At 62.1% G+C, this 17,249-nt stretch overlaps 1 protein-coding gene across 1 annotated transcript; it reads left to right on the top strand.

Moving 5' to 3' along the window:
- The first annotated feature begins 698 nt into the window (after window positions 1-698).
- On the top strand, window positions 699-9,561 carry ENDOU (endonuclease, poly(U) specific). Its single transcript, XM_077788696.1, has 9 exons — window positions 699-756; window positions 4,932-5,066; window positions 5,208-5,243; window positions 6,112-6,283; window positions 6,367-6,566; window positions 7,689-7,802; window positions 7,880-7,986; window positions 8,783-8,925; window positions 9,447-9,561. Exons 1-9 carry the CDS (start codon window positions 699-701, stop codon window positions 9,559-9,561), a joined length of 1,080 nt encoding a protein of 359 aa, XP_077644822.1.
- The last annotated feature ends 7,688 nt before the right edge of the window (window positions 9,562-17,249 follow it).

Genomic DNA, 17,249 nt, shown 5'->3' with positions numbered 1-17,249 from the left:
ACCTTGCTGGTGCTTCACGATTTCCCTGGCAAAGCCCCTGCTCAGCGCCGGGCAGGCTCCAGGAACGTTTCCCATCGGGGCTGGCGGGGCTGAGCCGGGGCAGGGAAGGGGCTGGGACCCCCCAGGCCTGGCCGGAGCCCCCCAGGACCTTGGAGGGTCCCTGGAGCAGCTCTGGGCTCACCCCGGGAGTGGGACCAGGCTGGAGTAACCCCAAAACCTCACCCCGGGGTTGCGGTGGAGTTTCGGGTTGTCCTGGAGCACCCGGAGGCTCCAAGGATCCGTGCTGAGGGGGGGGGTCACAACCTCCCAGGTGAGTTAGGGGAGCTCATTACCCCAATTAACGCTGCTCCCAGTTCGCAGCAGCCTCCCCGAGCGCGATGCCCGGTCAGGGACCCGGCTGTGCCCCCGGTGCCGCTTCTGGGGGTGGGCAAAGCCCCCCCGGGACCCTCGCCCCGCAGCCCCGGCCTCCCCCGGGGGTCAGGCCCGGGAGCCGTGGCGCAAGCCCGGGATTCTGGATTTACCAGCCCTCCTCCCACTGCGGGCAGCCTGTAATTAGCCGCGCTCTTAATGAGTTTTGGGGAAGTTTGGGTGCAGCCCGCCCGCGGAGCCCTCGCTGCCATCACGCCCCTCCCTCGCTCCCCGCACAAATAGCCGGGAGCTCGGGCAGCTCGGGCACTGCCCGCCGCTGCCGGGGCACCATGGAGCGCTGGATCCTCCTGCTCGGCGCCGCCACCGCCCTGGGCTGCGCGGCCGGCCGTGAGTAGCAGCGGGGAGCGGGGACCTTCCACCGGGAGCTGGGCTCCGCTGGGGCAGCTGGGATGGAGCGGGGGCTTTAAACCAGCCCGGGCTGGGGAGGGACTGTCAATATTCCCTGCTGGAATTCCCTGCTGGAAAACCAGCCCGGGCTGGGGAGGGACTGTCCGAATTCCCTGCTGGAATTCCCTGCTGGAAAACCAGCCCGGGCTGGGGAGGGACTGTCAATATTCCCTGCTGGAATTCCCTGCTGGAAATCAGCCCGGGCTGGGGATGGACTGTCCGAATTCCCTGCTGGAAACTGTCCGAATTCCCTGCTGGAAAACCAGCCCGAGCTGGGGATGGACTGTCAATATTCCCTGCTGGAAACTGCCCGAATTCCCTGCTGGAAAACCAGCCCGGGCTGGGGATGGACTGTCCGAATTCCCTGCTCCGCAGCCTGGCCCAGCAGTGGGTTCCTGGTGGCTCTGAGCCTGTGCCGGTCCTGCAAAGCACAGGGAACTCTCCTCTGGCTCCTCCTTCCCATTTATCCATGGAAAACCAGCTTTGGGAATTCTCCAGTCCCCATCCCGTACCCACCTTCCCTCCGTGGCCACTGGGGCAGCTCAGGTGGCAAAGGCAGCACGGGCCGGGCTGTGCCACCCCTCCCGGCCCCGAGGTGCCCACGAGAGGCTCGAGGTGGGCGAGGGAGAGGAGCCCCGGCTGTAGGGATGAGCTCGGGGCCACCAGGATTTGGCAGCCACGGGGGTGAGGAGGTGCTGGCAGTGCCAAATTCTTGCACAAAGCGTGATCCACTGGCACCAAGGACAGGATTTCATCAGCCCCGACGCTGCCAGGAGCTCGTATCTGATGTCCCAGGAGAGGATGAGTCCCCTCGGGATGAAAGATGAGGAGTTTTGCAAGGCCAGCTCCCAGGAGAAGCTGCAAACCCAGCGTGGGGCTGGGAGCAGGATTTCCCAAGCTCCTGTGTGAGTCCTGGGCTCCCAAATTTCCCGTGTGAGTCCTGAGTTCCCAAACCCCCGTGTGAGTCCTGGGCTCCCAAATTCCCATGTGAATCCTGAGCTCCCAAATTTCCCGTGTGAGTCCTGAGTTCCAAACTTTCCACGTGAGTCCCGAGCTGTTCCAAAGGAAAACCCGTGGTGAAGGTGGCTGAGGAGCTCGGCTGCCTCGTGGTCAGCCCTGGCCACCTGCAGGACCTGTCTGGTGGCCTGGAGCCTCCTCACTTCTCCTCGCGTGGGCAGCAGGAGATGTTCCCTGTCCCACAGCCGGGGCTCTGGGACAGGAGCTGAGGCTTTGGGGAGCTCAGGCTGTCCATAGTTCTGCTCCAGGCTCATTTGTCCCTCAAATTGTCCCTTCTGGAGCCTGGGCTGGGTTTGGATCCGCGTTTTCCTGGAGGAACGAGGGCCTGAGTCAGGCCAGGGGCTTGAGGACGCGGCTCTGGCTGAGCTGACTCATCCCCGTGCCCGAAACCAAACTGGGAGCACTGGGAGAGCTCCGGCACCTCCCCACTGCTCGGAGGACGGAGCTGGGCAGGGAACAATCCCCTTCCCTCGGCCACGAGGCCACTTTGGCAAAGGCAAACCGAGTTTGGGAGCGGAGGGAGAGGTCTGGTCCCTGAGAAGGAGAAATATTTCTGTGCTTTGTGCAGCCAGAGAAAATCCTGGGGCAGGACCAGCCAAAAAAATCTTCACTGGCTGGAGCAGGGGACCGCTCAGGAGCCCCGTGGCTCTGGGAATTTGGGATTTGGGATGATGCTGAGCCTCTGATCGCCCCACCAGGGACAGCTGAGAGCCCTGCAGTGATTGAGGGTCGATTTGGGGTCTGAGTGAGGAGGAGGAGCCTTCCCCTGCCCTGGGACTGCTCAGGAGCCCCGTGGCTCTGGGAATTTGGGATTTGGGATGATGCTGAGCCTCTGATCGCCCCACCAGGGACAGCTGAGAACCCTGCGCTGATTTAGGGTCGTTTAGGGTCGATTTAGGGTCGTGTCTGAGTGAGGAGGAGGAGGAGGAGCCGTTCTCGTGTCCTAAGTCCGCTCAGGAGCCCCGTGGCACTGGGAATTCGGGACCGGGGATTCGGGATGATGCTGAGCCCGCCCCTCCGAGGGCTGAGTCAGGCTCGGGCCCTGCCGGGACACGCCGGGGCCGCCGCGACACCCCCGGGCCCGCGGGACCGGCAGCGGGACGGGCTCGGCGGTGGCGGGGAGCGTGGGCAGCTCCCGCCTTGCACAACCCCCGCGAGTGCGGCTGGAAAAGGAGCGTGGGGGATCCCGGGGGGTTTATCCCAGCGCCCGGGAACGGCGCTGGGCTGGGCTGGTCGGACTGGGAGCGACCCATCCATGGGATGTCCCTGCCCTGGGAGTTCCTCCAGCTCTTCTCGGGGGCTTCGGGAGAACATCGAGACCCTCCCGCTGCTAAAATCCTCCTGATTAAAGTGGGTTTGCAGGGAATGGGAAGCCAAGAGGGAAAACCAAGGCAAGGACACCCCCAGGAGCTGGGATTTGGGGGGCCGAGGGGAGCCAAGGGGTCCCCCAGCACCCGCAGGGCCTGGGTGACATCACCGGGCACAAATAATCGGCGAGAAGTGACAAAGGGGACAAACCAGCCGTTTGATGCCACCCTCCCGGCCCGGATGGCGCTGTCACCGCCTGGGCAGGACGTGCCGCAGCAGGATTTGCCCCGGGGCCACCTTTCAGCCGAGCTGGGCGAGCCCGCGGTGCCTCAGCCGCCCGGAGATTGCGGCTCTGCCAGCGAGGGCAACGCCCGATCCTCCAGGGCTGCGTTTGCGGGCAGGCCGGGGCTGCTGGCACGGCTGGGCACGGTGCCACCCTGCTGGGACGGTGCCACCCTTCAGGACAGTGCCACCCTGCCCGGACAGGGCTGCTGGCACGGCTGGGCACGGTGCCACCCTGCTGGGACAGGGCCACCCTGCCCGGACAGTGCCACCCTGCTGGGACGGGGCTGCTGGCACGGCTGGGCACGGTGCCACCCTGCCGGGACAGTGTCACCCTGCTGGACAGTGCCACCCTGCCGGGACAGTGTCACCCTGCTGGACAGTGTCACCCTGCCGGGACAGTGCCACCCTCCCTCTGAGGTGTTTTTTTGGCTCTTTCTGTGCCATTCCTCCGGTCAGGAGCTGGTGAGGAGCAGGAGCTCCTTCCTCGGGGCTGTCCCAGGACAATCCCAACCCCAAATGATTTTGGTGATCTGTAGTTCCACGTTTCAGCACAGGACAGCGTGAGAAACCCTTTAAAGTACAGAAATCAACGTGGAGCCACTGTGAAAAACACCAAATTCCACCAAAACTGGTGTTGGATAAAGCCAGACTGTTCTGTGCCTTCACATGTAACCCAAGGCTGAAATTCAGATCAATTATTTCTAAAATAATTGGTCATATAATATAAAATAAGAAGAAGAAACAAAGCAGAAGGAACAAAACACATTTTTGTGTTTTTAAAAAATACTAGTTTGCTTTCTATTGAATTCTTTCATTTTGGGATTTTCCCAGGACAATCCCAACCCCTTGGTGACCTCCAGCTCCTCACTGCTCGGTGACAAGTGTCCCTTGTCCCTCTGAGAGTGTCCCTTGTCCCCTTCAAAGCCTCAGCGCTGCAGTTTTCAGCTCTGCTTCGCTCCCAGAGCGGGCGCCCAGCAGCTCGTTCCTTAGGAACAGCCGGGGAAGGAGATTTCCCAGTGCTCCCAGTTTCCCAGGCAGGACACGAGCGCTGCCTGGAATGCGGCAGCTCCTCCGGCGGGGCCCGGGGCTGGGATCATCCCGGGATCATCCCGGAATCCCGGGCTCAATCACGGGCAGCAGGCCCGGGGCCCCGGGGTGCTCAGGCTCATCCAGGGGTGAATCACAGGGAGGAGTCCCGGGGGCCCGGGGATCATTCCGCGATCATCCCGAGATCCAGGGGTGAATCACAGGGAGCAGTCCCGGGCTCATTCCGGGATCATCCCGGGGTCCTGGGGCTCATTCCGGGGTGAATCACGGGGAGCAGTCCCGGGGTCCCGGGGCGCTGGGCTCATCCCGGGAGCGACCCTGGTGACAAAAATCCCCGGTGGCTGCCGCGCTGCCGGGGGCTGGCCCGGAGGGGACAGAGGTGGGCCTGGGGGTGCTCCGGGGTGGGGTGGCCGCACTCAGCCCCTCCTGAGGGTCGCCCCCTCTCTGTGCCCCCACAGATCTGTACACAGCCCCCGACTCGTGCGAGGGCCGCTGCGGGGAGCCCTTCAGCGAGGAGGACGAGTGTCACTGTCACCCCGAGTGCGTGGCACACAACAACTGCTGCGAGGACCACGAGAGGCACTGCGGGCCCGGTGAGCGCCCGGCCACAGGGATTTGGGTGTCCCCACCCCTGCCGAGGGGGCCGGGGCTTGGTCCCGAGCCTCTGAGGTGTCCCCAGGGTGTCCCCAGGGTGTCCCCATCCCCCTGAGCTCCCTTTCCTCTCTGCTCCGCAGGTGCCGAAGGCGCCGAGGATGGAGCTCGAAGCCGCGGTGAGTCGGGAGGGGCAGAGCGGCCCCGGGTGCCTCGAGTGTCCCCCAATTCCTCGGGTGTCCCCCAATTCCTCGGGTGTCCCCCACTCCTCGGGTGTCCCCCAATTCCTCGGGTGTCCTCCTGTGCCTCGGGGTGTCCCCCATTCCTCGGGTGTCCCCCCATTCCTCGGGTGTCCCCCATTCCTCGGGTGTCCCCCAATTCCTCGGGTATCCCCCACTCCTCGGGTGTCCCCCTGTGCCTTGGGTGTCCCCCCATTCCTCGGGTGTCACTCGCAACCCCTGCCTGTCCCCACAGGGACATCCTCGCTTTTCCATGGATCCTCTGGATCCCACTCCCTTTTCCATGAATCCAGCTGGATCCCACTCCCTTTTCCATGGATCCTCTGGATTCCCACTCCCTTTCCATGGACCCAGCTGGATTCCCACTCCCTTTTCCATGGATCCTCTGGATCCAGTTCCCTTTTCCATGGATCCTCTGGACCCCACTCCCTTTTCCATGGATCCTCTGGATTCCAGTCCCTTTTCCATTAATCCAGCTGGATCCCACTCCCTTTCCATAGATCCTCTGGATCCCACTCCCTTTCCATGAATCCAGCTGGATCCCACTCCCTTTCCATGGATCTTCTGGATCCCACTCCCTTTTTCATGAATCCAGCTGGATCCCACTCCCTTTTCCATGGATTCTCTGGATTCCCACTCCCTTTCCATGGACCCAGCTGGATTCCCACTCCCTTTCCATGGATCCCCTGGGTCCCACTCCCTTTCCATGGACCCAGCTGGATTCCCACTCCCTTTCCATGGATCCCCTGGGTCCCACTCCCTCCCCGTGGATCCCAGCGCTGTCCCCAGCCCCTGCCTGTCCCCACAGCCGGGTCCTCCCGCAGCAGCGATGCCATCACGGAGCAGGAGCTGCTGGAGCTCTCGGAGCAGCTTTACGGGCTGGATCACAACAAAGCCCGGCCCGGCGACATCGCCATCAACCCCCAGCACCTGGCGGGCCCCGAGGAGACCGGGGACAAGCAGGACCGGTCCCCGCAGCCGTGAGTGGCCCCGGGGCAGGGACGGCCACCCGAGCCGGGCTGGCTGCGGGAAGGGAGCTGCAATTCCAGGAATTCTCCCCCAGGCTCTACAAATACGTGAACGAGGAGCTCTTCTCCAAGCCCACCTACGCCAGCTTCATTAAGCTGCTGGATAATTACCAGAGGGCCACGGGCAGGGAGGAGGAGGTGACGGCCGAGGAGCTGCAGGAGCAGGAGCGTTTCCTGGAGGAGGTGATGAAAACGGAGCTCATGAAGAAACTCTTCGTGTTCCTGCAGGGAAAAAGTGAGTGTGGGGCAGGGCAGGGCCGGGGGACCCCAAAGGGAGACGATCCAAGGCTGCACGCTCCATTTCCAGAAGGCTTCAAACCTGTTTTTACTTTATCATTCATGCTTTTTATACATTCTTACAAATCTCCTACATTTACACTTTGGTCAGGAGAGACAAACAAAAGTGCTCGTTGGAACAGGCAGCTGCAGGTTTCTGTGATTTCTCCTTTTCTGGTCAGGTTTCTGTGATTTCTCCTTTTCTGACCAGCTTTCTCTGATTTCTCTTTTTCTTTCTTGGTTTCTGTGTCAACGACCATGGTAGGAAATTCTCTCAGGGCTAAACGTGGATCCTATTCTCAAACTTCTCCTTCTCCTTGGCTGTCAGAAGTCACTGGAAAACTTCCTGGGAGAATTCCCGAGGGACAGGAGCAGGGAAGGGATGGGGGAACCCCGCTGGTTCTCAGCTTCCTTTTTCGAGGTCAGGATTTCAGGCACTTGAGATGACATTTCACATTCAGACTCAGGTGTTTATTATTTCTTTTCCATGTCAGGATATTTCACATTCACACTCAGGCGTTTATTATTTTTTATCACGATATTTCACATTCCCACTCAGATGTCTGTAATTTCTTTTCCATGTCAGGATATTTCACATTCACACTCAGGTGTTTATCATTCCTTTTCCATGTTACAGTCTCACAGCAGTGAGTTCTGCAGTCCCTCATTAACCAGGCACAAAATGGTTCACTACCTCTTGTTACGAGGTGTTTTAAGGTTCCAATTAAGGAATGACACCTAAATTATTTCACTTTTAACCCAATAACTAACCCCTCAAAGTCCTCAGTGCGGATTTTTCTGTTCAATTACAAAACACCACCCAAAACCCATGAAGAAAAAAGGGAAGATGAAGGACCAGCCTCCTTTTCCTATATTCTAAAACCCTAAAGTCTGACATCACACACCCACAATCCCAGCACTATCGATCAATTTTAGAAGCCTTCTCCACGGCCTGAGGTCAAATGCAGCGTTCTCCTGGGGGTCAGAGGCTGTCAGCACAGAAAATCCAAATTTCTCAGCCCCCGGAGCTGCAGCAGAGCCCCAGCTCCGCCTCTCCCTGTGCTCCCACCTTTCCCTGCAGATCGCTACGGCTCGGAGCAGGAGTTCCTGCAGGACCTGGCGCAGATGTGGTTCGGGCTGTACTCCCGAGGGGACGGAGAGCGCGACTCCAGCGGCTTCGAGCACGTTTTCTCAGGTACAGCCCCCGCCGGGGCCGGGCCGGGGCAGCGCCGGCCCCGGGGGCTCATCCCGGCCTCTCCTCTGCTGTTTTAGGGGAGGTGAAAAAGGGGAAAGTGTCTGGATTTCACAACTGGATCCGCTTCTACCTCCTGGAAAAGCAGGGGGTCGTCAACTACTTCAGCCACAACTTCAACGGGCCGGTGAGAGCTCCTGGGGGGCCGGGGCACCCCGAATTCAGCCCACGGGGGTGAACCCACAGCATCGGGGTGCTGCCCCTGCCCCATCCCTGCTGCGGGGTGGGGTGGGCCAGAACCCACAGTGCCAGGGACAATCCCTCCCCCAAGCCATGAGCCAGAGGTTTGAGGCTGGGGGGCTCTGCTGGGACCCCTCAGCCTGGCCGGGAGCTGCTCTGGATCCTCCCTGGAGGGGCTGTGAGGGTTCCTGGCCGGGCTGGGTGTGAATTCCCTCCCTGGAGTGAGGGTTCTAGCTGGGCTGGGTGTGGATTCCCTCCCTGGAGTGAGGGTTCCTGGCTGGGCTGGGTGTGGATTCCCTCCCTGGAGGGGCTGTGAGGGTTCCTGGCCGGGCTGGGTGTGAATTCCCTCCCTGGAGTGAGGGTTCCTGGCCGGGCTGGGTGTGGATTCCCACCCTGGAGGGGCTGTGAGGGTTCCTGGCCGGGCTGGGTGTGAATTCCCACCCTGGAGTGAGGGTTCCTGGCCGGGCTGGGTGTGGATTCCCTCCCTGGAATGAGGGTTCCTGGCTGGGCTGGGTGTGGATTCCCTCCCTGGAGGGGCTCTGAGGGTTCCTGGCCGGGCTGGGTGTGGATTCCCTCCCTGGAGTGAGGGTTCCTGGCTGGGCTGGGTGTGAATTCCCTCCCTGGAGTGAGGGTTCCTGGCCAGGCTGGGTGTGGATTCCCACCCTGGTGGGGCTCTGAGGGTTCCTGGCCGTGCTGGCCATGGATCCCCACCCTGCTGAGCCCAAACCCTGCTCCGGCCCCAGTGGGACTCGTACCCCGACGTGCTGGGGCTCCAGTTCAGCTGGGACGGCTTCTACAAGGAGGTGGGCTCGGCTTTCATCGGCTGCAGCCCCGAGTTCGAGTTCGGCCTCTACTCCCTCTGCTTCCTCGCACGGCCCGGCCGGGCGTGAGTGCTGACCCTGTGTCTGTCTGTCCATCCTGAGTCCCTCTGTCCATCCTGAGTCCCTGTGTCCACCCCGTGTCCTTCTGTCCACCCCGTGTCCTTCTGTCCATCCCAAGCCTGGTCCTGGGGGCAGCGGGACCTCCCTGAGCCCCATCAGAGCTGAGGCTGGCCCTGAATTTGGGGTGGGATGGGATGGGATGGAAATGGGGATGGGGATGGGGATGGGATTGGATGGAAATGGGGATGGGATGGAAATGGGGATGGGGATGGGATGGAAATGGGGATGGGATGGGATGGAAATGGGGATGGGATGGGATGGAAATGGGGATGGAAATGGGATGGAAATGGGGATGGGATGGGATGGAAATGGGGATGGGATGGGACAGCATTGCCTGGGGACACCAAGAGCATCCTGGAGATGGGATTGTGGGATGAGGGGCTCAGGGCTGGGGCCCCGCGGCTGTGGGGACACCAAGAGAGGTCCCAGGCACGGAGCAGGGCGGTGACAGGCGGTGCCCCCACAGATGCCACCTGAGCCTGGGCGGGCACCGCCTCAGCATCCAGACCTACCCCTGGACCAAATCCACCTACGGCGGCGGCAGGAGGTTCATCGCCACCGCCTACGTGATGTCGACCTGAGGGGGCTCGGCGGTGGGCGAGCTCCGGGGCCGTCCCCGCGCTGCTCGGGCCGCTCCGGCCGCGGGACGGGAGCGGCGGCACCGCGGGCCCGGCCCGGGGGCCCGGAGGGGCCTGGGAGGGGCGGCGGGGACCGAACCCTGCGGGGAGGGGAGCAGGGGACACCCCCAGACCCCGCCGCGTGTGGCGGGCCCGGGCTCGGCAGAAGAGCGGCGGGAAGGGAAGGGTTTGGCACGGAAAGGAGGACGCTGAGCGGAATAAACGCTGCCCTGGCTGGAGGAGCGCTGGGCTCTGGGTGCAGCAGCGCCCCTTTATCCAGCCCCGCACCCCATTTCTCCCTCCGTTTGTCCTCCCGCCCCCCCTCTGAGCCACCCCCGAGGCCTTGTCCCCCCCGGACACCGCCGGTCCCGGGGGCTCCATCCCCTGGAGCCCCTCCCCGGGAATTCGGTGCCTCCCCGACCCCTTCCAGCTGAGCTCTCCCCGAGGGCCGCGGCTCCCCGGGGACCCCCAAATCCCCCGAGCTGGGGCTGCTCGGGGCTCCAGCTGCTCCGGCAGCGCCCTCAGGGGCACAGCGCAGAGCCCGGGGGGCAGCGGGACCCCCCGGGACCCCCAGGCCCTTTCTGCGGGCCGGGCCGTGAGGATGACTCCCCGCTCCCGGGACACGACCGAGGCCACGCAGCACCCCCGGATTTGGGGGGTCCCGGGAGGGGGGCGACAGCCCCCAGCTCCCCGCGCTGCCCCGTCCCCTCCTCCTCAGCCCCGGGGCCGCGCTCGGGGGGCTCCCGGGGGTCCCGGGGCGGCGGGGCCGGGCGCTCGGAGCTCTGACAGATGGTCCGGCCGCGGCGGCTCCTGCGAGCCCCGCGCCATCTGCCGGGGTCACGGGTGACCCCCAAACCCCGCCGGGGGGAGGGGGCATGCCAGAGCTTGATTTATAGAAATGCGCTGGGAACTGGGGGGAGCGCGGTTTGGGGGGACGCGGGGTGTCCCCCGCAGCCGGGCGGACGCGGGGTGACCGGCTGCGGGCACCGGGGATGCTCCAGGCGGCTCCGGTGCCCGGCCGGGAGCGGCGGGCAGCGGTGCCCCCGCCCGCCTGGCACCGGAGCCGCCTCCTCGGCTCCCGCCGCCTCCCGGGTGCCAAATCCCGGCCTGGCTACGCCGAAGGTCCCCGGTGCCCCCAGGTTCACACAGAGCCCCGCGCCCGCGGCCTCCGGCGCTTTCCGAGCCCATCCCGGGGAGGGTCCTGGGGGTGCCCCGGGGGTGGGTGGGCACAATGAGGGTGCTCAGGGGCTGCCCCGGGGGTGGGTGGGCGCTGGGAGGGTGCTCAGGGCTCCTGGGGGTGCCCCGGGGGTGGGCACTGGGCACTGGGAGGGTGCTCAGGGGGTCCTGGGGTGCCCCGGGGGTGGGTGGGCACAATGAGGGTGCTCAGGGGGTGCCCCGGGGGTGGGTGCTGGGCGCTGGGAGGGTGCTCAGGGGGTCCTGGGGTGCCCCGGGGGTGGGTGCTGGGCGCTGGGAGGGTGCTCAGGGGGTCCTGGGGTGCCCCGGGGGTGGGTGGGCACTGGGAGGGTGCTCAGGGGGTGCCCCGGGGGTGGGTGGGCACTGGGAGGGTGCTCAGGGGGTGCCCCGAGGGTGGGTGGGCACAATGAGGGTGCTCAGGGGGTCCTGGTGTGCCCCGAGGGTGGGTGGGCACTGGGAGGGTGCTCAGGGCGTCCTGGGTTATATAAACCATATATGTATATTTTAAAGTACCTTTATGTATATAAATATAAATATATATATAAAGTATATTAAAACATATATATACACATATGTATATTAAAAAGTATCTTTATATATAAAATATATATGATACTCATATATAACACTGATATATACACTTTATATATATACTTTATAGATATACTTTATATATGTAAAGTTACTTTTTAATATATAGATGCATATACAGTATATTAAAACGTATATATATACATTCATAAAGTATATTAATATATATTAGAGTATCTTATATTTAAATATAGTATTAAATATAGTATATTATATATTATATATTATATATTATATATTATATATTATATATTATATATTATTATATATAATACGTTTGTTCCCCATTTTCCCTGTTTCCCCCATGCTTTCTTGGACTTTTTCCCTGTTTCCCTCATGTTTTCTTGGGTTATTTCCCCCCTTGTTTTCTTGGCTTTTCTCCCTGTTTTCCCCCGCGTTTCCCGTGCTCTGCCACGGAATCCGGGGATCATCCCCTCCCTCTCAGGGAGACCCCTGAGAAACCCCAGAGAATGAGAGACCCCCGATGGTTTTTAGGATGGGTGAGGAATATTCGGGGTCCCGGGAGGAGGAAACGCTCCCCAAATCTTCTGCTGGGTCCCACCTTGGGTCCAGCTCCCCGAGGGACCCCAGAGAAACAGGAGAGATCCCAGAAAATGAGAGACCCCAGAAAATGAGAGACCCCCGATGGTTTTCCGATGGTTTTTAGGATGGGTGCAGAATATTTTGGGTCCCGGGAGGAGGAAACGCTCCCCAAATCCTCTGCTGGGTCCCACCTTGGGTCCAGCTCCTGAGAGACCCCAGAAAATGAGAGACCCCCGATGGATTTTAGGATGGGTGCAGAATATTCGGGCTCTGTCCCCCTCCCGTCCCTGGTCCCGCCTCGGCTCCGGCTCCCCGGGGGACCCCAGAGAAACAGGAGAGACCCCAGAGAATGAGAGACCCCAGAAATTGAGAGACCCCCGATGGTTTTTAGGACGGGTGTGGAATATTCGGGCTCTGTCCCCCTCCCGTCCCTGGTCCCGCCTCGGCTCCGGCTCCCCGGGGGACCCCAGAGAAACAGGAGAGACCCCAGAAAATGAGAGACCCCAGAGAATGAGAGACCCCAGAGAATGAGAGACCCCAGAGAATGAGAGACCCCAGAGAATGAGAGACCCCAGAAAATGAGAGACCCCAGAGAATGAGAGACCCCAGAGAAGGAGAGACCCCCGATGGATTTTAGGATGGGTGCGGAACATTCGGGCTCTGTCCCCCTCCCGTCCCTGGTCCCGCCTCGGCTCCGGCTCCCCGGGGGATCCCCGCGGGATTCAGCCCCGCAGCCGGTGAGGATGAGGAGGGTTCTGGCTGCAGCTGAGCCCCCGCCAGGGCGGCTTTCGGCCCTAATCCGAGCGGCCCCGGGGAGCGGAGCCTCCCTAATCCCCCCGTAACCGATCCGGCCCTAACTGCCCCGATGGGCTCCGGCCACAGCTGCTCCGGGAGCTCCAGAGCGGCCTAAGAGGATGAGGATGAGCATGAGGATGAGGATGAGGATGAGGATGGGCATTTGTTAAACCCTTTAGAGCCCTGCAGCTCCTCATCCACGGCGGTCGGGACGGGATCTGCAGCTGGAGCCAGCCCCAGAGAATCACCGCTGGGCCGATCCTAAAAAACTGCTAGGCACATCGCAAGAAACCACTGGACACATCCCAAAAATCTGTTGGGCACATCCCAAAAAAACCACTGGGCCAATCCCAAAAAAACTGCTGGGACAATCCCAAAAAACCACTGGGCACATCCCAAAAATCTGCTGGGCACATCCCAAAAAAAACCACTGGGCCGATCCCAAAAAACCACTGAGCTGATCCCAGAAAACTGCTGAGCAGATCCCAAAAAACCACTGGGCCAATCCCAAAAAAAACCCACTGAGCTGATCCCAAAAAATCACTGGGCCAATCCCAAAAAAACTGCTGGGACAATCCCAAAAAAACACTGGGCACATCCCAAGAAAAACACTGAGCTGATCCCAAAAAAAACCATTGGGCCAATCCAAAAAAAAACCACTGAGCTGATCCCAAAAAAAACCACTGGGCCAATCCCAAAAAAAACACTGAGCTGATCCCAAAAAATCACTGGGCCAATCCCAAAAAGCCCCGTGGGGATTCCTGCGTTTGGGAGCACCCCAAGAGTCTCAGCACCCTCCGGCGCAGCCCCGAGCACCAAAGGAAGGGAAAACCGACCCCAAAATCCCAACCCCGGTGTCCGTGAGCTGGGGAGGGACCCCCGAAGCATCCCCCAGCCCAGGGGCGCACCGGGGAGGGGCTCGGGCCCGGGAAGGTTTTTTGGGATGGCAAATCCAGGGATTTAGCCCGGGCACGGAGGGGTGGGGGAGAGCAGAGCCGAGCCCCCCGGGACCCCCCAGCCCCGCTGGCAGCTGGGCCGGGGGTCCCACCCGGGGCAGGGGTCACTGAGGCAGGGCCGTTGGGCCCATATGGACCCGGGGATGGGGAGGGGGCGGCTCCTGCCCCCGTTTTGGGGCGGGGGGAGGCGGAACCCACCCCCCACCCCCTCCTCGAGCCCCCCGAGGGGCGGGGGGAGGGCGCTGATCCCCCCCTCCCTCATCCCTCCCTTGCCAGGGCTTGTTCCAAGGATCGACCACTCACAAAACCAAACCCTGGGGGCTTCCAGCACCCCAAGCCTGTCCCCGGGTGCCCCAACACCCCCAAATTTCATTTCCCGGAGGATCCAGCACCCCACACCTTGTCCTCAGGGGCCCAAACACCCCAAATTTCGTTCTCCGGGGGATCCAGCACCCCAGATTTGCCCCTCAAGGGCTCTGATGCCCCACAGCGCATCCTCTGAGGGGTCCCCCGGGTGAGGGGGTGCTGCAGATGCCATGGGGGTGCTGAGGGGGTGCTGGGGATTCTCAGGGGGTCTCGGGGATGTCCAGGGGGTTTTGGGGCTGCTGAGAGGATTTCGAGGATGCCCAGGGGGTCTCGGGGATGCTCAGGGGGTTTCAGGGATGCCCAGGGGGTCTCGGGGATGCCCAGGGGGTCTCGGGGATGCCCAGGGTGTTCCAGGGATGCCCAGGGGGTCTCGGGGATGCTGAGGGGGTCTCGGGGATGCCCAGGGTGTCTCAGGGATGCCCAGGAGGTCTCGGGGATGCCCAGGGTGTTCCAGGGATGCCCAGGGGGTCTCAGGGATGCCCAGGGGGTCTCAGTGATGCCCAGGTGGTCTCGGGGATGCCCAGGGGGTCTCGGGGATGCTGAGGGGGTCTCGGGGATGCCCAGGAGGTCTCGGAGATGCCCAGGGGGTTCCAGGGATGCCGAGGTGGTCTCAGGGATGCCCAGGGGGTTCCAGGGATGCCTAGGGGGTTCCAGGGATGCCGAGGGGGTTTTGGGGATGCCCAGGGGGTCTCGGGGATGCCCAGGTGATGCCAGCACCGCTGGCCCGCAGCTGGCCCGGCCCGCTGGGGACCCAAACCGGGGTCGCGCCCGTCGCCCCCGCGCTGCTGCCCGTGGCCAGGACCCCCGGGCCCCCCGGCCCCCTCGTGTCGCCGCCCGCGGGGACGCGGAGCAGCGCGGAGCGGCGCGGAGCTGCCAACTGTTCCCCGGCGGGGCCGGCGGGCGCAGCCCCCGCTAATCCAATCCATCAGGGGGGTAATGAGCTATGAAAGTGTGGATTCAATTAAGGGGGATTGCGGCGGGAGGCAGCGCCCGGCGGCAGACGGCGAAAGGAGCCCGGCTCCCCTCTGAAAGGCTCCATCTGTGCCGCCGGGGCCCCTTTGTGCTCCCTGAAAGCGCCGCGGAGCCACAAAAGCCGCCGCGGCCCCGCCGGGCGACGTTTCGGTGATTCCCCGGGGGGAAACTGAGGCACGGGAGAGGAGCTCGTGGAGGGTTTTGGGGGGGGGGGGGGGGGATGGCAGAGCCGGGGCTCGGTGCTGGTTTGAGTTCGCGGCTCGGTTTTGATTTATGGGGTTTGGTGCAGGGATTCCGTGGAAGAATCGAAGGCGGGGATGCTCGAACATGCTCGAACCCAGACCGGGTTGGGCTGGAGGGACTCAAAGCCCAGCCCGTGCCACCCCGGCAGGGCCACAGGGCCACCTCCCCTTGTCCCTGCCTGCTCCAAACCCCCTTCAGACACTTGCAGGGATCCCCAGCTCCTCTGGGCACCCTGTGCCAGGCCCTCCCCACCCTCACAGGCAGGAATTTCTCCCCGACGCCCCCCTAAATCTCCTCTCTGCCCTGTGAACTCCCCCCGACTCATTTGGGCTGGAAACACCCCCGAGACCTCCTCATCTCCCCCCCGAGACCTCCTCATCTCCCCCCCGAGACCTCCTCATCTCCCCCCCGACTGCAACGTGGGAGGGATTGGCCCGGGGACGAGTTTAAAGATGGGATTATTGCTGTACAAATTCTGATTAAACCGGCCCCAAACCCTCCTGCAACGTCGCTAAGCCGAGCTCTAATCTCGCCCGAGCAGAGACTCCGTCAATAACCCCAAATCTCCGCGCTGTTGGTTTATCTGGTGCGGATTAAGCCGGGAGCTCCCTGAACTTGCTTTAGAACGGGAAAAAAAGAACCAAAGCTGGGGTTTGTGAGAGTTTGCCTCGGCAGCTGCCGGCAAGGGGCTGGGTGGGATTCCCGGAGCCTCCCAGGAGGGCTCCGGGGATCGCCCGGCACGGGGAGAACGGCCCCGGTGCCATCGCCGCCCGGCCGGCCTTGGGGACGGCTCCCGGTGTTCCCGGTGTTTCCAGTTTCCCCGGTGTTCCCAGTGTTCCCAGCATTCCTGGTGTTCCTGGTGTTCCCAGTATTCCCAGTTCCCAGTATTCCCAGTTCCCGGTGTTCCCGGTGTTCCCAGCCCTCGGTGGCATTGCAGGGCACAGCTCCTGCCCTGGCCAGGGAATGTGCAGGGGATGGATGGATGGATGGATGGATGGATGGACACAGGGACGGATGGATGGATGGATGGATGGATGGATGGATGGATGGATGGATGGATGGATGGACAAACAGACAGGTGGATGGATGAATCCATGGATGGATGGTAGAATGGACAGATGGACAGACGGATGGATGGATGACAGTTGGACAGACAGACAGACGAATGGATAGAATCCATGGATGGACAGATGGATGGATGGATAGGACCCATGGATGGACGAACAGATGGGCAGAACCCATGGATGGATGGACAGACGGACAGATGGACAGAACCATGGATGGATGGACAGAACCCATGGATGGATGGACAGACGGACAGATGGACAGAACCATGGATGGATGGACAGAACCCATGGATGGATGGACAGATGGACAGATAGAACCATGGATGGATGGACAGACGGACAGATGGACAGAACCCATGGATGGATGGACAGACGGACAGAACCATCGATGCACAGAACCTATGGATGGATGGACAGAACCCATGGGTGGACAGACGGACGGATGACACCGCAGGGATGGGACACCCCACCCAGGAGCCCCCCACCCTCACAGCCTCATGCAGGACCAGCCCCTGGGGCTGGCGGAGAGCAGGAGCTGCTCCCGAGGCCACCAGGGTGGCACTGGCACCTCCCGAGGGTGGCACTGGCACCTCCCCAGGGTGGCACTGGCACCTCCCCAGGGTGGCACTGACAGGGGTTCTGCACCCGGGGGTCGCGGCCCTGCACGGCCCCATTTAACCCCTGCCTCCCCGGGCCACCAGCGTGCCACCACCTCCATCCTCCCGGCTCCTCTCCCCGCTCCGCTCAGCAGGGAAAGTTCGTTTGCCGAAATCCGCCGTCCCCAGGAGGGAAAAGACGATTAAGTGGAGACCCCACAGCCTGATATCCCGGCTTAGTGGGAAAATCCGCGTGGGTTCCCGAGCCGGGCACATTAGGAGCTCCTGGCCGGCGGCGTTATCAGATTACAGACAAATATCAGAATTAC

The sequence above is a fragment of the Lonchura striata genome, chromosome 27, assembly GCF_046129695.1.
Source record: "Lonchura striata isolate bLonStr1 chromosome 27, bLonStr1.mat, whole genome shotgun sequence".
NCBI lineage: Eukaryota > Metazoa > Chordata > Aves > Passeriformes > Estrildidae > Lonchura > Lonchura striata.
This window is presented reverse-complemented; position numbering and strand designations above follow the sequence as displayed.

Coding starts and splice junctions, on each gene's coding strand:
- ENDOU (XM_077788696.1), top strand. CDS start 699: ATGGAGCGCTGGATCCTCCTGCTCGGCGCCGCCACCGCCCTGGGCTGC. Junction 5,244..6,111: donor GGATGGAGCTCGAAGCCGCG/GTGAGTCGGGAG, acceptor CTGTCCCCACAG/CCGGGTCCTCCCGCAGCAGC. Junction 6,567..7,688: donor CGTGTTCCTGCAGGGAAAAA/GTGAGTGTGGGG, acceptor CTTTCCCTGCAG/ATCGCTACGGCTCGGAGCAG.